Source organism: Amphiprion ocellaris, chromosome 11 (assembly GCF_022539595.1).
Source record: "Amphiprion ocellaris isolate individual 3 ecotype Okinawa chromosome 11, ASM2253959v1, whole genome shotgun sequence".
In the NCBI taxonomy this organism is placed as follows: Eukaryota; Metazoa; Chordata; class Actinopteri; family Pomacentridae; genus Amphiprion; species Amphiprion ocellaris.
The window spans coordinates 17,270,021-17,295,128 of record NC_072776.1 but is presented as its reverse complement, the minus strand read 5'-3'; the positions used below and the strand labels follow the sequence as shown (position 1 = coordinate 17,295,128).

Genomic DNA, 25,108 nt, shown 5'->3' with positions numbered 1-25,108 from the left:
TATGAGAGGGAGACAGCACACTAAAATGAGAATGAGGAAAACAAGGTGGAAAAGAGATGAAGAAAAAGGTGGTGACCTTCAAAGAAAGAGCATTAAACCCATTCAATTAAGTGAAATTACTGCATATTAGTCTAATTGCCTAATATTTCACTTTAAATAACATGCAATTTTCAGATATAATCATTGTGATAAACTGGCGCTTTGAAATCTGGAAGTGTTTCTTTTGTGCTCTGGTTCACACAGACTGCTTTTGTAAGTGTCTTTTGAAAGGCTGCGGCTGTATTTTGTAGATCAAATTGCATGCAAGTGTTTTTCTTCAGATCTGTATCTATGTAATGGTCATGTGAAATCCCACTTCGCAAAACAACCGTGGTGAAAATAAGTGATATTAGGTAGCCATTAAGGTAGAAAGTACAAATTGCTCATTGAAACACTTTGGCCCTTTCATGCTGTGTGTCTATATATACTGGAAGATATAGTGTTAAAGCAAATCACACAAAATAGTTCTGGCAGATAATTTTCAGCACCTCTTAAGGAAATTGGTGCACCGCTCTTAGATTGGTCTTTGCATGCCTGAGACCATGTGACGGTATTTCATGAGGAATAAAGACCTCACGGTTCACGTTTTGTCTGATATCGTATGAATGCATTAGGTGTGCAGAAAGTGCGCTGATTTCCATGAACACTGAACACGCATGTGCACATACTTGTGGATGACTGACTCCAAGGATCAGATTTTCTGACATTTAACAAAGGCATGATTCTTGTCAAGCAGACCACTTCTCACAAAGTGTGACCCGATATTATGTTGTTAATAAATGCTTTATGGGATTACTTTTTCTTACGTGTCCCCTTGGGTTAAATAAAAAAATAAAATGTAAGTAATAGCAACTTAAAGATCCAAAATCTGTAGCTGCTCATGGCTTCTTCGGGCAGGGTTAAAGGCAAAAAAATAAAGAAATAATGAGAGTTGAACATTGAGAGCCTTCTAAAAAAAAAAAAACTGAAATTTTCTCTTAGTTTTCAGCTAAGACACAACAAATTAACCACTCAGGTACAGCATCAGTTAGCAGGTCGTCATGGGCTGTCTCTGACTGGCTATGCTGATACCAAACAGGACCAAAGTCACAACTCCCATGACAGAAACACAATGCCACCAATGACCAGCAGAATCTGATTACAAAGAAAACCTGGTTTAAATTTACATTCACAAAGCACCGACTTCTCCCTAGAAATACTGTCCAATAATTTTGTAATCATAATAAAAAGTCATTATGGTTTCAGTTGCTAAATGTAATAAGTGTGCTTGTGGTCTGTTTGTGAATTAGTGCTCTGCTAAAAAGATTCAAAGGCTAATAGAAGGCTTTGATATTTGCTGTGTGGTCGATGCCAGACAGCTGTGATTAACAGTTGGTTCGCCTGTTGCTCTCTCTACCTACTGGACTGGTGCTGAGACGGGCTTTTGTAGCTTCAGTGTAATGAAAAAACTAATTTTTTTTCTCCAGACTTGCTGCTCCAATATGTTTGTGGTTATAGGGGGACTTGATTATGATACCTGCTGTTAGCACAATGTCAAAGCAGCTAGCACTAGCCCATGTGAGGTGTAGACCAGTCAGTGTTTCCAGTGCGCTGAGGTCCGAGGTAGCGGACCATGTCTCCCGAGTGTGAAAGGCAATGCCCCTAACTCCTTTTTTTTGAAGATCCTGGCACCAAACAGGGGTTGCAGCCAAACATAATCCGCAATCCGGCGATTCAAACCAGCTTGAATGCAAACCAGTACATGACGTCACACCTCGACACTTTTATTTGTATATAGAGTTTATGGTGGGACCGCAGTAATGTAGCACAGCACAGCTATATCCAGCTGTGAGGCTGGAGTGAAAATACATGCCATCACTGTTTGGCTCTGCACAGCTTTGCTAAAGCGAACCAACCCCAGCAAATGGAAAATGCCCTTTACTCACCTCAGTAGGCCAAAGCCTATTTTCTTGCTCTTCTTTTCCGTCTCCTCAGGCTCCTCTGGTTTCTTTTTCTCTTTCTCTTTTCCTTTCCCCTTGCTCTTTTCCTTCTTCTTTGTTTTTGCTTTCTTTTTCTTGTCTTTTTTGGATTTCTCCTCTATCTGATCACCAACTCCCTGGCGGGATGAACTGCTGGCAGGGGTGTCCCGGCCTGAACTCAGCTCTGAACCATCATCTAGAGACAATGAAAAGAGACAAAGAGAAAGATGGGGATTAGAGTGAGTGGTGAAAGAACAATGTTTCAGAGAGGACTGAAGTAGTGAAAGAAAAGAACTATACTGGGTTATTTCCACATCAATGAAACTGGAGAATCAAATCACTGATATAACAAACTGATGGAGGCTCTGACATTAAGGCAAACAAGTGAACTCTTTGTATGACAAATTGCCAATGAGATACTTAATGGGAGTGCTAAATGTGTTGTATCTGTTTTAGATATAAAATCAGGTAACATTTGCTCAACAAAATACAGACCACTTATCAGTTACCGAGGAAACACACGCTCATTTCCACACCAAAACAAATCATTATGCATCGATGTACATATTCTTAAACGAACCCAAATACAATCTGACACATACTGTTCAGATTTCTCTTCTCTACATCTTTGCAGCACAGTTATCAACTTTACAGTGAATTAATCAACTCTTAGATATAAAACACCAAAAATGTTCAAAGCATAAACTGTGATGCCTCATTACTTCTTCACCAGACTGGAGTTCTGGTCTTGAATAGCAATGATTACACACACACACACAAAGATACACACAAACGAACAGACTAATTGTCAGATTTTATAAGATAACCAAACCAAATCGGTTACGTCGATTGAGATTTAATTTTGTGTGGATACTCACTTCAGCTTTAATTACAAAGACTGTCTACCAGCAGAATGGGACTGTGTGTTTGTGTGTGTGTGTGTGTGTGTGTTTGTGCGTTTATATTGCTGCAGATCCACAGCCTCACGTTTGTGCTGGTCCTTGTTACCCTCCAACTGCTGGTCCCAATTTCAAAATGACCACAGCAACCACAGCTGTGACTGCAGAGTTTCTTAAAAACAGTAAGACTCTTACACAAATGATTTCTCATTTAGGTTTGTTCATCAAATCTGGGCAACAGCAAAGGCAGGGAAATGCTCACTTTGCTGTTTGCTGGTAAATTAGGATTGACTGGGTTGAAAAAACAATAACAGCGTTTGCTACGAAACATATCAGTTAAATCTGCCAATATTATAGATTTATCACTGTCAAGTCACATGATATAAAGCCAGTCACTGAGCTGTTTCCTTCACTTTACTAAAAAGACTGAAGTACACGATACAAAGAAAACTGAAGTAAAGAAACAGACAAGTGGAGGAAGAACTATTCATTGTAATCCATCCCAGATGAAAGACCTCAAACCAAGTGACTCAAAGCCTCTGTTAAATAGCCATCTTGACAACTGAATTTACTGGAAACTCTGAAGCACTATGGCACTGTGGCAGTAGCTGGATTGAAATCGCGATCCCACACAATTCATCAGCTGCACATGAACTCTGGGATAAATTAGACGTGCACTTGAACTGTCAAAATATTGTCAGCGTTTCCCTTCCTGACACCCAAGTGGTCTGCAAGTAAAACTGCTAATCCACTTCGGAACAACTGTAGTTGATAAGCATTTACATTTGACGCTACGGTGATTTAAGGCCAAGCAAAAGAGCACTGGAGAGAGGCACGCACACAGGAGAAGAAGGAGAGATAAATATTCAGTGCACATCCGAGAACTGTTCTCTGTCAATTAACAGCAGCTCTGAAAGTGTTGAGCATTTAGAAAGATAGTGACAGATGTGGCCACCGTGTGTGTGTGGTGTTGACATGCCCTATTAGTCCTATCCTGTGTGAGAGGTGAGAGTAGTGATCTGAAACAGCCCGACTCATTACTCTGGTGGTGACTGATAAGAGTTTGCTGCTAATAACACAGCAGGGAATTGAATATGTGTTGATATTTTGAGGCATGAGGTACTTGTTGCGAAGCCCTTGTCTCACTTTGCTGGAGAAAGTGTAATTAGGGAACACCTTGCAAATGGAAGTAAGTCGATTATGCATCAATCATTGGGTTAAAAAAAAAAAAATCCATCTAAAGTGGCTGAAGGTTTATGTCAGAGATTAGATGTGAGATTTACAAATAAAACTGTCTGTCTTTTTGGAAGTGGTAACATATGGAAAGTTGATGGAGGGGAACCAGTGAGTGAAATTCCCATCACAGTAAACACTTCTCAATCACTGATGTCGAAGCAGTTTTTTGCATTAACTCTAAAGTGAAAAACAGCTGCTGTGACATCAGTGATTGGGGTGCAAGCAAAAATGAAACATTCTTGGAAGTTTCCAGGGCTCATAAGCCCCTCATAGTCAGCCAAAAGTTAGTCGATGAGAGTTGAACGAGAACACTAAATCAGTCACAGACAGACACAGTCCTATCTGACGCTATGCTGCAGCTGCTCCCTGCAGTTATTAGATAGTAATTACATACGATCCAAAGCGTGGAATCATTTCAGAGGATAAAGGACAATTGTGAGAAGGTGATATGCAAACGCCGGGTTTTCCAGGTTGGTTTCACTGGCCAAATCTGAGAATACACACACAGAATATACTCATGTGCACCCTGAATGGCAGGTATACGGAGAAGCAAGAGACAGAGTGGGTAGAAACTTTGTAGATTTACTGATAGTCTGCTGGACTATGAAAAAGTCCACAGCTGAAACTATGGTCCACTGCTGCTAACCGGACCACTGAAGCAACAACCAACCCTTTCTGACAGTGACTAGCCAGCAACAGACAAATGGCATTAAGCTCCTAGAGTTTCTGTGATAGCTTACCAAGGACTAGATGTCTGCCGGCTGCCCTTTGTCGACCCGAGGCCACTATATGATTCTGCTTTTTATCCAAATATTCCGTGCCCTTGCTATTTTTTCCGACATACTTAAAATCATTAACCTACCACTTGCTGGTTCTGCTGGATTTGCTTCATGTATGCATTTGTAATACTGTCATCGGCATTGCTGCACAGTATTAACAATGTTAGTCTGCTTATAACATTCTCTCTCATCCTTGGAACTCGAATCACTGTTTGATGCCCTTAAAAAATATAGATATTTAGTCAACTGAATTAATATCACAGACGTCAAATAGTCAACTAGTAGCTTGAATTATCCACTACTAGTCAACTCAGAACTCCTTTGGTCAGAGGGCAAACCTAAAAGTTTTAATGCGATTCGCTGCTTAAATCATTTGTCTTTAATGTCCAACAATTCTCTAGACAGTGCAATTTGGGGAAAGTATCTAATTGCATTTTCTCTTACAGTGTCATTTGACTTGCAAAATAATCCTAAAGTTTTGAAAGTCAAACTTCAGTTCGACGTTCACACCGTGTGATACATTTAAAACATGACAGAGCATTACCACACGCCACATAACATGAATCCTTAATTGCATCCTTTGCAATTTGCTGACTGCATTGTCTAAAATTGCAGTTTCAATTAGAAATCAATTATTTGTTCATCTGTAATTCCGACCTGCACACATATCTAACAAAAACACATATATTTCTGCCTTAATATACAACACCATCGTCATCTCTTTTACCGTCATCATCCTCAGCTGGTCCATCATAGGATTTATCGATAGCTGCTCGGAAGCTCTCGTTGCAGCCTCTCCCCCTGACCATATTTGGCCGAGGACGATGGAATGGGAGGAGTTCGTTTTTTCTGTTGACTTCCGACATGGCCGTCTGGAGGCTCTCCAATGAACTGGACTTCTTCAAGCCAAGAGTAGGGCCGAGTTCCACAGGAGTAGATGGAGCTGGGGGGAGCACAGAAATACACAGAGAAAAGGATGTGAATGAAAGTAGCATGTATATAGTATGAAGTGGACAGGTTTTTCCCAGTCTGACCAGTCAGTCAAATCGTTTTTTTTTCCCTGCCATGCATTGTTCTGACTGAAGACAGTGACTCGGAGAAGAAAGAATGTGACATGGTTGCTCTCTGAAGAGCTCAGCCAAAGGAAAAAAAAAACCCATGGTGATACAGTTAACTATGCTGTTGGTGAGTTTGTGATGGATGTGAAGTCTGCTTTATTGTTACTAGTTCTTCATCCATCATCACAAGTACACTGTGCAAGATATTACTGAGGGAGGGAGGGAGCTAGCAGAAAGGATGATGAAGAGGAGGGCGATGGATGAGAAGACAGAGCAAAGGTAGAAGTATTCACGAGAGAGTAGGATAGAGATCAGACATGTTGTGAGGCTTTAAATTTTCCCGGATACGTATTTTACAAGTTTTAAAAGAGAGCCAACACTGCATAAGGAGACTACCTGGCAACTGTTGCTGCTATCCTGCTGCACAAACCCAGCCAAAGCTAATGGCATGCTTACTGCTGAAGTTGGATCAAGTTCAAGCTCAAGCCCCACTGTGATTTTTCCACCACTTGTGAGGATGGTTGTTCGGAAAACAAAAGAGAATAGAGGAGGTAATGGGTTTGTCACTGCGTGCCACCTAAAACAGGGAAGACACTGATGGTGGGCAAGATGGGGAGAAAACGGGCAGGAACAATGTCGACAGGGAGAGAGCAAATTAAGTTTCCTCCCGGGAATATTACCGGGGGGAAAACCCTGGTGGCAGTGAGGAGGACAGAGAAAAATGAGGACAGAGGGAGGAAGGCTGGGCTTGCTGCCAGCTCAAAACACTGGTAATCCTTACACACTCACATACACCAACACACACACACACACACACACACACACACACACACACACACACACACACACACACACACACACACACACACACACACACACACACACACACACACACACACACACACACACACACACACACACACACACACACACACACACACACACACACACACACACACACACACACACACACACACACACACTCCGGATTCCTGGCTGGCTCTGGCTTGTCGATATGATGCCACTGTGATTCATGATAGCTAAACTTGCATCACTTTAGCTAATGATTCCCTATACACACGGCTGCTCTTTGTGTGTATGTGTGTTTTCTCAGAGCAAAGGAGATGAGAGGGCTGATGTGACTTCCACATCTATTTAAACAACCATTAACCAAACACACAAAGAGTAATAACGCACGATGAACGTTTGCACATGCATAATGTAAGTCAGCCGCTCACAGATGAGATGGACAAAGGTCACATGTGAGACTTTCATCCATAAACAGTCCACATGGCATTCAGACGCATACTGAATTATTAAACATCAAAGAGCAAGGCGATTAATCCATACTAAATCTACCTTAAGTGAAATTGTTGAACAGGTACAAATTTATTGAAGATTAAAGTTTACTTTATAGTAGCACATACTATAATAGATCACAACATTATGTCGCAAGTCATAACCCCTTGTTGCTTTTACAGAAATAAGAGGAGCAAGATTTCTAGCTGCATCAAATCCCAGTAAACAACAACTTCTCACTGCACACCAAGTCACAGCAGTGTAATCAAACTGAACTATATTAACTAGTAAAGTCTGCACAGTTTTCAGAGATCAGCAGCTGTGGCCTTAAACATCTCACTGTGTACTTTGACCACCAAAGACTAAAATTCCACCCCGTCTCTAAAAAACTGACATTCCTACACAACTTAACTCCATTTTCAATAAATCAGTCAATCAGATTTTATATATATACCACTTTTCATACAAGCAAAAATGCAACACAAAGTGCTTTACAGATAATAAAAAAATGCAACTAGAAAAGCACTCAGAGAGCCCAGTAATCCACCAAGTCTGCTCAGTTGTCGTATCATTTCTGATGGATAAGTCCAGATAAGTCCACAACGGTCGATTTGTAGTAAAATCGCAATCATGCGATTGTCAGCAGACAACTGACGTAGTGTTCACTTGTTGTCATATTTACAGTGAACTGTGCTGCTATCTCGCAATGATACAGAAATCTTTAACAAATCCGTGGATCCAGACTATAAGCTGCATCATTGCCAAAATCTAATCACTTGGTTCTTGCGTTATTTCCGACCTTCCCTGAAAATTTTGTCCAAATCCGTTTGAATAATGTTACTAACAGACAGACAGACAAACCAACGGCGATCATCACATAACTCCGCCGCGTTCCTTGGTGGAGTAATAAAACACTACAAACAACTGCCACTCCTACCCCATTCCCACCACACACACTAACCCCAACCTCTACAGTCAAGTTATCAATAAAAGACTCATTTAACATGTGCAATTGAGCACAAGTACTTTTCAGATCAACATATCTTTACCATTCTATTGCTTTGCTGTTGCTCCTTTTCAACCAACCAATCCCACATTTCATGAGGAAGGACTTGTCAACTTGGTAACCCAGAAAACTGAAGAAAAGCTTCAAACATGTCGTGAAAAGCCATATTTTGACCAAAAGCATGATGTTTCCTGAACCTTCCTGTCTTGGTGCCTCAAGCTACCCAGACTGCAAAATGGTCCAATGAGATGCAAATCCCAGGCTCCTTGTAGCTGGTACCTACTAATGCTTACATCCACCCATTAGGAATGTAATTTTGCAAGACAGGCCTGGTAAAATTGGTATGAATGTCAACACCTTACTGACTATCCTTACAGGTCAATGCTGAGTTTATGCTCTAATTAACTACCAAATATATTTCACGCCTTTTCTTCTTCAGTATTTTCATATGTGCTGCAGGGTATGACCGCATGCTAACTACACAACTGTCTCATTTGAATGAAGGCATCTGCACTTGTTATGACTAGTGGTAACCAACTTTCATATGTGCAGCAGCCTGATAGGACTGTGTAACTTGGATAGGGGAAACATCTTAGATCTCTGGCCAAACTGAGTCTTTGAATGATTTCTTTGTTAACAAGTCAAACTGCATACAAAAACAAATCTTGACTTCTAGGGCTGAGGCTTGTGTGATGTAAAAAAAAAAAAAAAAAGGTCTCATACATCCCTTTCAATAGATAATCCACAGTTTACAAACTCTAAGTAGAGTGGATTGGAGCTGCCAGTAACATCTGAAATACACCAACAAATCTATGAATAAACCCTTCCAGGATGTTTGATGTATTATTTTGCTTATTTACACTCTAATCAGAGGGCCTTACACTCCTCATGCCAACATGTCTGCAGCTGCCAGTAACATTCTCCAAACACAAGTGGTCTTCAAGTTAAACCAGCTTCTGATGTTTTTATTTTCCCCCCCATTTCAGTTACAATAAATTTGTAACGCAGCGTGCTTGAGATCACGAGGCATGCCTAGATTTGTACACATCAGTATTTAGTCACACCGCATTGCTTTCTGTAGAAGAATACATTCTGTATGAAATATGCATGAGATGTTGTTCATTTAAACTCAATGTAAGGAGGCATAATCAAGGTTCAGTCTCAACTGATGATCTACAAAGTTTGAGGGCGAAAGCAGTCAGTTTAAGAAGTCTAATCCAGACGAGAACACAGTTTGTGTATTGACAGTAACCTCTGAATCTCAAGTTGTCTGTTTGCAAAGCGCTGGGTAGTGGGATGAACGAAACAGTTTCAGAAATAGCTCTCTCCAATATACGCACATGCACACACACGCTCATATATATAGATATACAGTATAGCTAAAAACACACAGGCACACAGGGTGATGAGCATGCATCCACATACTCAAACACAGGGTGTCTCACACACATTTTTTTTTTGCTGTGAGTAGCAGGATTTGTGTCATAAATGTAATTACTGCTGTCCAACTCTAAGATGATAGAATTAAGCTGCTTTTAGAGAGAGAGGAAGAGAGACCGAGAGAGAGAGAGCGAGAAAGAGGAATGACAAGTAAGACGACTATCAAAATGGTCTAAAAGGAGAGGAGGTGGCAGGTTGGGGGGTTGGCAGAGAAAACAGACCCTGTGAAAGGATGCTGGAGAAAGACAGCAAGCATGGAAATGAAAGAGAGAGGACGGGAATGACAACAGGAGAAAGAGAGAGTAGGAGAGAAGAAAAAATAAACAACAACAACAAAAAAATTATTTTAAAAAAAAGAAAAAACAAAACACAAAGAGAGAGAATGCCAAGCTATCCCAAGGCTATTTTGTTGGCAGGAAGGCAATGGGCTACTTTCAAAGTCAAAATTACACCGAGGAGCAGCTTAGCAGCAGGCTGTGGCAACAAAGCCAGCAGACTTAACAACAGCCCCAACTTCTGGTGAACCAGATCGCACTTTAGAGACTCTAATAAGGAGATGCAGCTCAGTTTGTGTTCTACTTTTGCATAATATACACCATGAAAACAGGCTTTCTATCATGACAATAACCAGTTTCTCTCACTGTCCCATCTGTGGAAGTTCCCTCACCCTTCAGCCTAGAGTTTTGGAAAGCCTTACGTCACAGCCCTAATACTACCCGAGCCAGCAGTGAAATGTTCTGAAGGACATATACACTGAATTCATTACATAATGCAGAAAGTGTTATGTAACGAATTCATCCTAAATGCGATGATATGGCTGTTAAGTGTTGGATTTCAGAATTATGTATGTGTAATTACATGTTTATGTAAGAAGGAGGCATGTGTGCTAAAGAGATGATTTGTCATTGCACATGTGTGTATGTGCTGTGAGATATCATGGGCTGTGGAGGGGAAATTATTCACGTACGCAACAGTTTCTTGTATACTACATGTGTGTGTAATGCTTCCCATCTCCCAGCAGATGAAATGAGGTTTTGCGATCCCACAGGGCTTCACAATAATTGAACGGGCATCATAAACCATAAAAAGATGTGACATCATCCTCAACCTAATGTCTCACTGTTTATTTACTGGTTCCAACTGAGTTTAAGGCAGATGCAGCTGCACTGAAAAGCAACAAAATAAAAATGAATAGCAAAAACTCATCAGGCAAATATGCAGTACAGTGGATTTCCAAAAACATAACCCCATAATCACATGGTCCTGTAGGTCTTATTGAAAGCGAATGTATTGTTTCACAATGGCTTTTCCCAGCGTTAGCTTACCATCACCATGCATGAGACATGTTGAATAGCGAATGGCAAAGGTGCAGACAAAAGTATGAGTCCAATTTTTAAATATATAATTTAAACACTTGAACTGAAATAAAATTAAGAAGAATAGCTTGTACAATAAAGTACCCAAAGTTATATAAGTTATGACCTGGATGAACGAGAAACTACACAGACACAATAAAGTACTATTTAATATTTTGTTAGCGTCTATTGCATTTTTCCAACGCAGACTTAGTAGTTAAATATACAATAAAATTTAAAATAACCAAGGGGGGAATTTTTTTAAAAAAAATTAAAAATGATTCAGAAAAAAATTAAAAAGATTGTATTCAATACTACAAAAGTAATTTTGTGCAAAAAAAGTCAATGTAAAAATGCATCTTAAAAGAGCATTACCTACTACAGTGACAGAAGTATTGCACAAATATTGACCAAACTGTCAAAAATGAACACACATGTTTAAGGTGGTCATCCCTCACATTGTGATTTCATTGGCACTCCAGATCTTCTGCATCTGACCCACAGAGAACTTACCCAGGAATTAGTCTGATTCTTTGACCTTGTGAGCATTTACAACCCAAACTTCAATCCAAATCTTAACCATATGCAGCAACTAACCTTTGTTCTAAACCTGCACTGCTTAAAGCCTATGGATTAACTTATTATACACAATGCAAGAACACAAAAATACAGAAAGGCAGATCCAATGACATTCAATTAAAAAAAACATGTTTTTTTTTTTGTTTGCTTGAAGCCAAAGCACTAGTTTTTTGTGGAAAGTAAATGCTGACTTCAATGCACAATTGAAAAAAAAATAAAAAATTTTAGACAAAAATAGATATTTACATTCATTTCACAGTAAAGACAGGGAAACAAAGGGCCTCCCTCTCTCCATGGCGCTCCCTCAAGCATCATACAATATACAGTACAGCACATGTCAGTGATCGTTGTATAAAGCCTGAAAGAGATGAATGGCTGCACCAGCGAGAACCGACAGCACTGACCATCTCCTGATTGCTGCTCACCTTTATTGGCTTACTGGGGGAGATGGAGACGGGTCAAAGGCCCTTCAATATACAGAGGAGCAGCCAAGAGCACACACAAAGACAATGAAACATCACTGTGTGCTAAACACGCAGGCGGGTACCTCGTAAACAACACGCACGAGGAAAATGTTTTCAAAATCAAGCAAACACCTGCACACACACACACACACACACACACGCATGCACACACACACTAAAACACAGGGATTGCTGAGTTCAGCTGTTTGAATTCAGTGTCTAAGAAGTCTTGCAAAGAGCTAATGTGTGGCAGCACGGAGTAGCATCCGCACACACAGACGCACACAAATAGAGCTGCTCTCTGTGTGACAAATTAATCCATCAATCCACATCAGCCTAACAAGGTGGCTTTCAGGTTAAATCCAAAGCAAAGTCTGCAAGAGCCAGAGAGACTGAGAAACAATGAAAAAGTGGAAAAAGCTGAAGAAAAAAAGAGAGGGGGAGATGAAGAGAGAGGGATGCAGGGACACAATCGCGGAGAGGAGGAGACAGAAGGGGATATAGAGAGATGTGCCTCTCTAAAGACACAATTTTGGCAGAGTCTTGTCAGTGTGTGACTGTTGTCAAAGTCAAAGTTCCACCAGGGAGAGATTCAGACAATGGACTGCTCCAGTGTCCCTCAGCATCACACCGGCCCCCTGACACATACACACAGAGACGTTTTTCTGAGAGATGTTGTCCGTTCTAAGCTCCTCTGCCTGCTTGCCAGCCTCTAAGCCTGAATGGCGTTGGCAAGCATGACAGTGAGTGAGCGAGAGCGACAGAGAGAGCTGGTGGTGGGTGGAGGAAGCAAAAATTAGGCAATACAAAGACATACAAGTACAACAAAAGCAGACAAGCATTTTGGCGGTTGAACGCCCGTTTACCGAACGAAGATCTTGGCTTCGTTGTGTTAGTGCATGGAAGTGTGCACTCACAAGTATAGACAGATGACACTATTTTGCCAGTTGTCACTTCTTTTGGAGGCATCTTTGTTTTGATTATTAAACCCTTTCATGCACGTTTGGGAAATAACCGAGGGCATTCGTACACATGCTCACATCCTTTCTAGACATATACAAATATCACATCTTTTCCCTTAACTAGGAAAATGCTCATTGAGATAAAGAATCAATTTTACAAGATTGTTCTGGTGAAAACAGGCTGCAGCAAAATTAAGTTTTACACAATATAAACATGGATTACATAAAGATTTAAAGTGCATCACAGTATCATAAAATTGCAAAAACAGTCATGAACAAAGTTGATCAAGCAGGACCAGTGTAACACGTACATCCAAATGTATCTGTCTGAGCTGCTTTAAGGTCCTCCGAATTCATTTAGTGAAGATTGGCTTTTGAAGATTCAGGCAATTTTGCAACCAATTCCAAGCAAAGACTGGCAATGTATTTAAACCCCTTTCTAATAATTCAGTTTGTGTGCTGGAAACAGATAGTAGAATTAAATCCTGGGAACAAAGACAATAGCTTCACATACATTTTGGCAGATATAGATGTGTAGATACGAAGGAAGCCGACCAAGAATAGCTTAACAATAGAAAACATGCCAATGCTTGAGTCTACAGGGGAGCAAGGCAGCCCATAAAACTTGAGCGTAAGATATCCAATGGTAGGCGAGAGACTTAAGGTTTGTAACCAATGCATGTAAGCATTAGAAGGTACGCATGTGCACTACTGTTCAAAAGTTTGGGGTCACCCAGGCAATTTCATGTTTTCCATGAAAACTTACACTTTTATTCATGTGTTAACATAACTGCACAAGGGTTTTCTAATCATCAATTAGCCTTTCAACACCATTAACTAACACAATGTAGCATTAGAACACAGGAGTGATGGTTGCTGGAAATGTTCCTCTGTACCCATACACTACCAGTCAAAAGTTTGGACACATCTCATTCAGTGCTTTTAATTTATTTGTATTATTTTCTGCATTGTAGATTAATACAGGAGATTAACACTTTTTTGTTTACAACATAATTCCATATGTATCCTATTATAGTTCTGATGTATTCAGTATTAATCTACAATGTAGAAAATAACTAAATAAAAACCACTGAATGAGAAGGTGCGTGCAAAATTTTGACTGGTAGTGTATGTAGATATTCCATTAAAAAATCAGTCGTTTCCAGCTAGAAAAGTCATTTACCAAGTTAACAATGGCAAGACTGGATTTCTGATTAATTTAATGTTATATTCACTGAAAAGAATGCTTTTCTTTCAACAATAAGGACTTTGCTAAGTGACCCCAAACTTTTGAACGTTAGTGTATACATCATCATAATGCAATCCCAGCACATCATAATCCAACCCAATCTTTTTTTGGTCTTAAAAGACAGGGAAGATTTATTCTGAAATAAAAACCTAATGTCAACTTCGTATTTTTTTAAAAAACTAATTACTGGAATAACCTCTACTCATTCTGACTGGTAGTCAATGCTCACCATTTACTTTCACAAGGAAGCATTTCTCATACACTGACTCTGGGAGGAACACACACACACACACACACACACACACACACACACACACACACACACACACACACACACACACACACACACACACACACACACACACACACACACACACACACACACACACACACACACACACACACACAGACAGACAGACAGACAGACAGACAGACACACAGACACACACACACACACAGACAGACAGACACACACACTGTCTTCATCACCCAAATAAAACAAAGTCAAAGAAACACAGCTGCAGTCATTTGTTCTGTCAGCCGTTTTTGGATATGTGTGCTTGACTGTACTGCCTTATTTAAAGAGGTTTAAGGAGAGAATCAGTTTACACCACTGAATGTTATGAACTCATACATTGTGTTCTGTTTTTTATCAATACACTGTTTATATCTGTTCAGCTATATGACATTTATTGGACAGTGTCTTGTATGATGTCCTTGAAATATATTTCTGAGCATCTCCTCTATGCCTGGACAATGAAACAATGCTGTACAGTGGTGTAGTTGTTGCAGACCTCTACTGGTGGGAAACAGTGGCTTCTCTTACAAGACAGGCTTTGCAGTCAGAAGACACCCACAGCCAACTTATTTCTATTTATATGTGTACATTTATTTATTTGTGGATTTTTTATTGTTGCAATGATTACCTTGTTTGCTTAAAGTGGTTAAATTCAAAGTAAGGTGGCAAAATTCACATCAAACCTTTTTCCTAATGGTGCTTATAAAAAAAAATAGGTCATAAAAATGTATCAATAATAATTGATATTGACTAAGAAAAAACATTTTTAGCTAAACTACCTAGTCCAAACCTCTTCTGTCACTTCGACAGCCCTGTAGCTCACATATTTCCTCTTTGACAGCCGATTTGATTCATTATTTGAATGGTAGAGCTCCTATTTCTCAGTGCCACCACAAAGACGTCAGGCATGTCTGACCACAAACCCACACACACACACTCAGACACAATTAGCTGCAATGCCACATTGGGGATTTTTCTGTGCAGCAGTTTACTTATCACAAGCATTTTTTTCATATTTACTAACAGCATTTTTGAAAATTTGCTCAGCTGCAGCTGCCACACATACGAAATGCATTTAGTCACAAAAAGACACTCAGTCTCACATCCAGGGCAGGTTTTCACACACACACACACACACACACACACACACACACACACACACACACACACACACACACACACACACACACACACACACACACACACACACACACACACACACACACACACACACACACACACACACACACACACACACACACACATTTTGTAATATGGTCTCCTGTTTCCATCATTTTATAATAATATATTATAATATAATGTGAAATCTCCCGAAGTTCACATTTTCCACAGGATGATAGAGACTTTCCATTACCATAACATTACCATAATGGCAAAAGTTTTGTATCTGCGCATGTGTGTCTGTGTGTGTGTACTTGTGGTGCAGTTGCCCAGTGGTTTCTCGGGGTGTGGAGGGACAGACCAGTGCTGGAAGTGAAAACAGCATTCCCAGAAGTCATTGTCTTTAAACTGCTCATTTCCCAGGACCCCGCCCCACACTCGGTTCTCTCACCAAAGTCCACGCAGCTGTCTGACATCCCAGCGCAGGGTTGTTGGAAGCATTTCACTTATAAAAAATACATTAGAGCAAAGGAAAGTGGGTTGGAAAAAGCTGTCACGCTTGCCAAGCACACACTCTCTTTAACAGCTCTCCGGGCTATGTGGCATTATAAAACAGGAGACACGTTGACAAGCAACAGGTATACGGAACGTGTAAATAGGCTTTAGTAAAGAAAAAAGAAAAGTCTGGAAATCAAACAGGGAGAGAAGAAAGGGGGCCTTACAGGCTTTACTGGACATTCAACAGGCATATTAAAAGAGAAAATACAGCTAAAGCTAGAGCGGTTGGAAACTATGGTCAGATAGATTTCTGATTTAACTGCAGCCTAAAATTCAGGGCCCTTTAGAGCTATTTTGAAAAGATAATGCAACAATAAACTAAACAATTTAGTTACACTTGCTTAAATTCTCATGTTATCTGAGCCTGTAAATATTTTATCCAATGGAAACAGAGTTAGAGGACAGGGAAACCCTTATAAATGTTTTTTGCTCTTAAATATATATTCCAGGCAGGCAGTTGAAAAACATTCTGTAGTCTACAGAGTAGCAGACAAAGAGTTGAAATCAAAGAAAGTACAGGACAAACAAGTAAATACCTCCATGTTCCATATTTCTGTCAGGCTTTTTCCCCCTAAATCACAGATTCTATTTCCCAAGCTTGCTTTGTGTCTTTAAGTCAGATCTGTCAGTGAGAAAAAATGCACTCTCCAGGAACTGGAATACAAACAAAAGTCATTAAGAGTGAGAATTTCATTTTACATCTGCTAAGCATTTGTAATTGTCAACGTAGTTGATAAAAATGAACAAAAGCATAAACAACTTCAGTTCACTCTCAATCAAAGGCTTAGTTTTGGAAATGTACAGACATATGCAACCCGTCCATTACAGAATTTATGTTTTATTTCATTGTTCTAACAAAGCCGTTCCCCTCTGTGTTTTAACATTTCAATCCCTCTGAAGCACTCATCTTTTTGTGTCCAAAATCTTCCCTTGACTGTCCAGAACACATGTAACCACTGTCCCAAGTTCTGGCTCATACAGCCTGGACTACAGCCACATTTTAACTCTAAATCCAACAGGAGGAACGAAAAAATATGTTTCTCCCATCTTTTTAGTATTAGAGGAACAGGAAAGTTAATTTATTACGGTTTCACTCTAATAAAATAAATGTATTCTTTCCATATCTTGTCTTTTAGGCTCCTGATATCGCCTTACTAGCATACTAGTCGACCCAGCATATGAAGGTCTGTACCACCATGTATAAAACTGAGGCACCGCAGAATGCGGAAAAAGAGTGACTGACAAAAATAAAGTGGCAAGCAGCGAGACGGACTCACATAGATTGGAATGAAGAGTGCTCTTACACTGAAGTAGCCACAAATGAAATGGGGGAAACTTCAAGGCAAAGAGAAAAGTTTGAGATCAAACTTTTACAAAGACGTGTTTGTAGGCTACAAAGGTGAGAGCTTTCCATGCACCAGCCAGCACTTGAGCCTTCCTTGTAGATAAGTGTGTCCTCTCTTACTCCATCTCTTTCTTTCTATTACCATTAAGAGCAATCTTGTCAAAGGCTGCCTTTAAGAAGAGCCCATATTCTCGCCTTTCTCTTTTCTCTCCAGTCCTTCTGCAAATTTTACTTCCATCTGTACTCTGTGTCTCTCTAGTGGTTCCTCCTTAAGGAGGGGGGTGGACAGGGGGATGCGGGAGCAAAAATGAAGTGGGGTACGAATGTGATGAAAGACAGGGAGAACAAAAAGAACGTATACTACACTGTACAAAATCTGTTTATACTTGTCTACACTTTATTCTTGTTTCATTGCAGTGGAAAATTTTAAGTCAGGAGTGTCACCAACTTCTAATGAGAAACTTGGTGATTGTGTGAGAGCATAAAATCATAGATACAAGTATTATCTCCTGTAAGGGCTGGGTGATGTAGCTGGAAAATTATCATGATGAAATGTTTAATTTCAGTCGATATTGACAGTTCCGGATCATTTTTAATGAAAACCAGAAGAATAAGGGTTTAATTTGAATTCAACCACTTCAAGGTTAGTTAATCATTTTTATGTTAACAATGAGAAACACAAAGAAATCTGTCAGTTTCACATTTTTAATGATAAATCCTCAATATAGAAAAGTTCAAGAACTCCAAGAAATTAGATGTCTGGAAAGATCTTTCTTTCATTTTCTTATTTATTTATTTTCAGGTCAATCATCTTTTCTGAAGTTCCTCCTTTGTACTCCGCCAAAGAATGCGGCGGAGTTATGTGACGATTGGCGTACGTTTCTTCGTCTGTCTGTCTGTTCACATTACTCAAAAACGGAATAACAGATTTGGATGAAATTTTCAAGGGAGGTCAGAAATGACACAAGGACCAACTGATTAGATTTTGGCAGTGATGCGGCTTTTAGTCTGGATTCACAGATTTGTTACAGATTTCTGTATCATTGCGAGATAGTGGCACGGCGTCACTGTAACTATGACAACAAGTGAACACTACGTCAGCTGCCTGCTGACGCTCACATGATTGCAATCCTACTACAAATTGCCCGCTGCGGACTTTTCTGGACGTATCCGTCGGAAATACTACAACGACTGAGCAGCCTTGGTGGAGTACTGCGCTCTCTGAGTCCTTTTCTTTATTTTCTCCATATTTGCTGTGTTTCTTGCCATGTTTTGATGATTTTTTTTAGAGAAAATGAAAATGTATGTTTCTGTATTTTTCTGTCTATTATGTTGATCATGTAAAAGTGTTGGTGTGTTTGCTCACCTGCAGTGTTTCCAACCGTGGATCCAACGTTGCTCTCATCTTCCACTGAAACACAAAACACTCATGTTAATAACCATACAGTGACTGCACCTTTCCATCTATCTGACCTGCCAAATCCACAACAAATTAAACTGCTGTGCACAAATCCCCACAAAATCTTTAATCCTTCTGCATTTGTCTTTTCTGCCTTCATCTCCACCTCATGCTCTCATCATCATCACTCTTTACCCCACTGTTATTCTTTCTGTCTCACTTTACAAGATGGCGGAGCAGCAGCTCTTTTCTCCTGTGATGTGAAGTCGGCTTCACTGCTACTGAAGCCATTTCCCTTCCGCTCGTCTCTTTCACTTCATTTGTCATTCAGCCTCCCTTCTCTCCTCCATTCTCTCATCCACGTTCTGTCTTTTGGCCACTGGCCCTCATCCATCCCTTTCACCTTCTGCCCTTTACCCTCACGTCTCCCCTCCAATGTTTTCATTTCTCCTTGAGTTACACCCATTTCATCCAGCTCCTCTCTCCTCCCTCTTTCTCTCCTTTGATCACTATTCTCATTGTTAATTCCCATTTCACTTTCTACCTCTCCCCCAGTCCTTCTTTGGCTTTTCTCTCCCTCTTTTCTAAGGCCAACAAGGAACACATTGACTGGTAGCACCGCGCCAAATAAAGACAAACAAACCACAAAAACCAAGCAGTCACATGGCTTCTCCAAGCAAATTCTTTTCTAATGAAAACCAAGACGAAAGTGTAACTGCATATGTGTGTATCTGACAGCATCTGTCTGCGGTGAATTAACACGACTGCTATGGCGGCCCGGGAGTTTTGGGATCACATGTTTGAAGCACAAGTAGCGTTAGTTGGGAGGGAACCTCAGAAAGATCCAAACACACACACACTAAGGTTGTTAACAATCAAGGTTAAACTAACATGTAATTATTTCCAGCTGATTTAAATGCAACCTACATACTGCAGACTCATCCTGAACTTAGTTACAGAGCTGACGTTCTGTTTATATTCACAGTCAATGAAACTGATGGAAAGAAAGAGCAAAAGCTAAAGAAAAAGAGAAGGACACCAGCAGAGGCAGAGAAAGAATAACATGACAGCAAAGGACAGTGAAAACCATGAGAGGGAGTCCAGAATTTGGAACTAAGCTTAATTCATTCTTCAATTTTTAATTGGACTGGTGTGGAAAATGAAATCAGGACAAATTAAATAAAAATGAAATTATGTAACTGACCCATGAATGAAAATCTGCTCATTCTGTCCCTGTCTCGCTTCCTTTTTTTTCTCTTTACACAAACACAAGAGCCAAAACACAGCATGGACTCATATCCAAACAGTCCGGGAAAAGCAGTCATCAAATGTTGAAAAGTCCTTCTCACCAAGCACACAGCACTTCTGTGACACAGATTGAAACTGTGATACACTGCTATATGCACTATTTACAGACATTCAGCGTTGGAAGGAGTGGAAGCAGTAAGCCAAGTTTCTTGTTCAGCCTAAGAAGGAAAAGACAACATAAACTAACAAAACGATGATGAAACAATAGTGATCAAGACTGGTTGCATAAACCAAAAGGACAAACTCAGATGTGTTCGTGCTGGACTTCTTTAAGCAGTCCAGCTACACTCACTGCAATTTAGGATGAAGTCAGTTTTACCTATAATTGGCACTGAATTAATACTCTTATCCAGCTCTGATGCTTCTGTTTTCTCTCATGACAGAGCTGTCATAAACTAACCAAAACTGTTTGATTTCAAATTATCACTTCAGTTAAAGTGTGCCAAGTTAGATGAGATGTGTTTTCATATAACTTTCAAGCAAATTTGAAGTACATTTTTGAAATGTCACAAAACATGCACATAAAGCTCATTTTCATGAACTGTTTTGGAGTGATTTCACTAGGCTTTGTAGTGTCATCAGATGGTGGCGGTACAGGTTACCTGGCTGGAATTAACAGAGTAGAAGAAGCCAGAAACAAAGCAGTTGTTTGCCAACCGCCAAAAAACCCTGAAGAAGAGGAAACAAACTAAACTTTGGCTGTCTACGAGAGAAAAAATGGTATTCAGGATTTCTTTTTTAGTTGGGCAAGCTACAATTATTCTTTCCTGTCAAGCAAAGACAATGAGTAGAAAGTAGAAAGAGTTGATCAGTTATGTTATTCAGAAAGGGTGTTTCTACTTATCACCTATTAATTCTTTTTTGAAAAAGTGAAAGTGAGCATGAAAAAATTGTTGGCAAAATTTAGATTTTTTTTTTGAAGCATCATGAGAAAATGGTTAAAAGTAGAATCATTCGTCATTGAGGAATGGATTAACATTGTACATGAGGTTTACAGTATGGAAAAGTTGACATTTTCCCTAAAACAGCAAAAACAGAAGTTCTACCAGATCTGGACTAAATGGACTTAGTATGTAAAACCCAGAAGATGCAATTTTACTTGAAACTACCTGTAACTAGACATGAGCAGCTCTCTTTGTCTACTTTTCCTTTTCTTATTTTTTTCTAATATTGTGAAGATAATTACAAACAGCTGGCTCCCTCATTCTATTGTTCTTCTGCAATAACCAAAAAAAGTGAGGTACAAAATGAAAATATGGGAAAGACAACAAAGTCTTTAGTGGTGTAAACAAGACACGTTGAAACTGTAATAATTTGCTGTTTCAATTTTTTTTAAAAAAGAGAATTTCAAAAAAATTTGCATTTTTTTTCTTTTTAGAATTCTGTCATTTGAAATTAACATTGCAAATGCAATAGTCCAACATTCCCACAAACAAACCTATGGAAACATAGTTTGAAGCTACTGATAAATAAAATTACAAAGAATTCAGGTTGAAACATTCCAATTTTTCTTTCATGTCCCTCTATGATTATATGTGCTGTCATTATGGTGCCAAACGTGTCTATGTTAGAGATATATATTCTTGGAGTTCTGTTTCTCTGAAGTACATGTGACAAAAATTCATGTTTACAGCAGATGACCCAGTACAGAGCTAATATGATTCTGAAAGACTAATTGTAAGCATTTACAAACAAAACTAATGAGCGAAATCTGATTTACATGCAGTAATGCAAAGGCATGCGTGCTGACAAAGACATACTTGCTAATTAATGCTCAAGTTAGCTGACCTTAATAAATTCATTAGGCAATGTGGTTATGTATGATTATTTGCAGTGACTATTTCAGAACTTCAGAGACTTCATTATGTTACTGTGTACTATATTTGTGTTACACTTTTACCATTGTACACAAGCCTTAAAGATTTAGCCAGATTTTCAATGGTTTTAAATCATGGACTCATTCACCGAAAATAACTTTTGTGAATTTATGTATACCTTCTTCGTTTTCAGCATTAATTTGCACTCTGAGAGAAATGTCTCTTGAACTTTACAGAGACATATTGCATGTTGGGAATAAAAGAGAGGGATCAAGCAGGATTTCAGGCCAGTCTGGAAGGATAGCATTCATCCCTAAAGATATAAGGCCCTTTCATCTACAGTATTTCTAGATTTAAAAAAAAAAAAAAACACACACAATGTAATATTTGCTAAAATCTTGCTCCCTTATTGTCACTAAAGGAGGCATTTTTTGATAAGATATTATTACTGCTGCCTGATGGTTTGGCAATGAAAACATGCCATGCCATTTAAGCAGTCATGTATTAAACCCTGGTTTGTTTGTCCTGCATTTAGTGACGATCCAGTGTGTAAAAACACAAAGGAGATGACGTACGGGCATACAGCGCATACCATCAGTCTGCTATTCATGTAGAAATAGATGTCTGTGGTGTTCAAATACTCTCTTTTGTGTCATACACACATTCACACTCCCAAACATACTTATCTTGCAGCAGAGCCAGCTCGAGGAGGAGGACTGAGGGAAGTGACATTTGAAACAATACGCTTTTGTTGTGCTGCTGCATCCACTGTCATATTACACTGATGTATGCACAAGCACAGACATAAGCGCACACACACACACATATTTCTAAAGTTGACTTTTTAACAGCCACTGAAATGTCACTAAACCCTCGCACCAGCAGATCAGTAATCAGAGAGCAACATGCAACAAAGATGCCAGGGATGACAGTGGCTGCAAAAGTTACCTTTCTGACATTTGTTTGCATAAATAAAAGACCAAAACGAAGCCGAATTCAAATCCTGCACATATAATGACGCATGTCTCATTTTCTTTGTCACAAGTTAGAAAACTGAATGAAAACTGAGCAGAAAACAAAGGGAGAAGGTTGATACTATACAACCATATCCATCTTATTCTACAACACACACTTACTTGGAAGACCCTTTCTGTAATGTTTACAGAGCAAATGTGTAATATTACCTTTTATTTTTTAAAAGAATATTAAAATGATTCAATCTTCGTGTACTATACATATGCATTTTCAGAATCACCAAAAAAACATGCATGTTGTTGTAACGAACAGACAAGATAATTACACAGCAACCACGTCTGAATGACCAACCAGATCACACATTTTCCCATCTAAGTAAGCACATAGCACACAACCACACACATGCACTGTTAAAAATTCAATAAAAGGAGTCACAGAAAATATGCAAGAGGCCCCACCTGCATGTGCAGCTGTTTCTGTGAGTGTGGCTGCGCTGGTGTAAGTCTGCATGTGGCTTTAAGGAGCATTCCAGTGGTGCAGCAGTCATGCATCAGCAGGAATATTTAAATTTATGTGAGGATAGGATTCATGCAGCCACCATGCAGAGCAGATAAACAGAAAAAACTCCCCACCAGTGTGATGCTGGTTCTGAGTCGTACCCAGGTCCATGCTCTTGGAGGCTTTAACGTGCTGGAACTGCCGCTGGTTCTGGTTCTGGGTGGGAGACTGGGGCTGAGCCGGGCACGAGATGTGAGCGTTTTCCCTGAAACAAAGTGATTAGACAGTCAATAGTGACAAAGTTATTACTCACTAATTCTTGTGGACAATTGTGCTCTTAGATTACTTGTTTTTCTGCTCTTAAAATCTGTTCTTACTTTCTTTCAAGGCTATAATACAGTTTACATCGATTAATATTGTATGACCCTCATGCAGACGACGTGAACAACTGAAGGCCTGCATCCATGATTGATATAAGTGACATATATTTACTGCGTTTGAAGTCAAATATTTAGTGACACAATATTGAATATAGTATTTCGGAGCATGAGTCACAATATTAAATTACGTTTCATAAAAATATTTAAATAAATTATAAAATAGACTGATTATATTTCCACAACTTTTCCCTAAAGCTGACAGCTTACAAATAAAGACCATTTGTTGAAGGAGACAGTCATCACTTGTTTGGTAAATCGTTTATTTCTAAAGTATCATGTACGACAACACTGAAAAAAGCTGCTCTACCACAGACCTTTCCTGTAGACAGGAGTGTTGGATAGAGTTGCTGAACTCAGGGTCATGTCCATACAGCACCCCGTCTTCTTCCTCATCCATGTGAGAGTAACTCCCATTGGTCACTGAAAAGAAAAAAAAAAAGAAAAAAACACATCAATCTGCATTAGGAAAATGTATAGTGATGAAATGACGCAGCCAGTTAAAAGGATTTTTAATAACTGTGGTCATCTTTTGTGGAGTGCAGCAGCTGGGGTCAGCTTCAGCTAATTTGGTTACAATCAATAGTATTATTACTATAGGTTATGGCTGATTCTCTACTGTCCAATCACATCCTAAGGATACTCTGATCATTCCGTAGTAATATATTTATAGTACAATACACTTCTCCATCTAGAATAACACTGAAAAGTGTGTTAGTAGGTGATTTTTGCTTTTCTATCGGTCAGGAAAACCACTACTACTATCTGAATTCTGAGTGATCCCATGTTTACAGACAAAACAAAGCACAGCTGAGGACACTTCTATATATGTTAAGAGTATAGCTACGATAGAGGAGAGTGTTTTTCTAGTGTGATGTTTACAGACAAACTGAACAAGTGATGTGACCTGGAAATGACTTGAATTAGAAATGAGACAAAGGAAAGTGAGGGCATTAATCTGCCTCACTAATGAGAGAGATTAAAACTGTTCCATTCATAAAACACAGATCCGCCTGCTTCAGTTGTGT

The 25,108-nt window shown here is 39.4% G+C and overlaps 1 protein-coding gene across 7 annotated transcripts in view; it reads right to left on the bottom strand.

The window, feature by feature from the left end:
- The window catches only part of pard3bb (par-3 family cell polarity regulator beta b), a 234,162-nt gene that overhangs the window by 103,789 nt on the left and 105,265 nt on the right, over window positions 1-25,108 (bottom strand). For 6 of the 7 annotated variants that reach the window (XM_055015197.1, XM_055015198.1, XM_055015201.1 and 3 more), the window contains 5 exons: window positions 24,398-24,503; window positions 23,778-23,908; window positions 19,013-19,057; window positions 5,639-5,854; window positions 1,965-2,193 (listed from right to left, as the gene is read on the bottom strand). In XM_055015197.1, the coding sequence (XP_054871172.1) occupies window positions 1,965-2,193; window positions 5,639-5,854; window positions 19,013-19,057; window positions 23,778-23,908; window positions 24,398-24,503 (727 nt within the window). The remainder of the gene's footprint in view (window positions 1-1,964; window positions 2,194-5,638; window positions 5,855-19,012; window positions 19,058-23,777; window positions 23,909-24,397; window positions 24,504-25,108) is intronic. The other variant, XM_055015199.1, reaches the window with a different exon arrangement.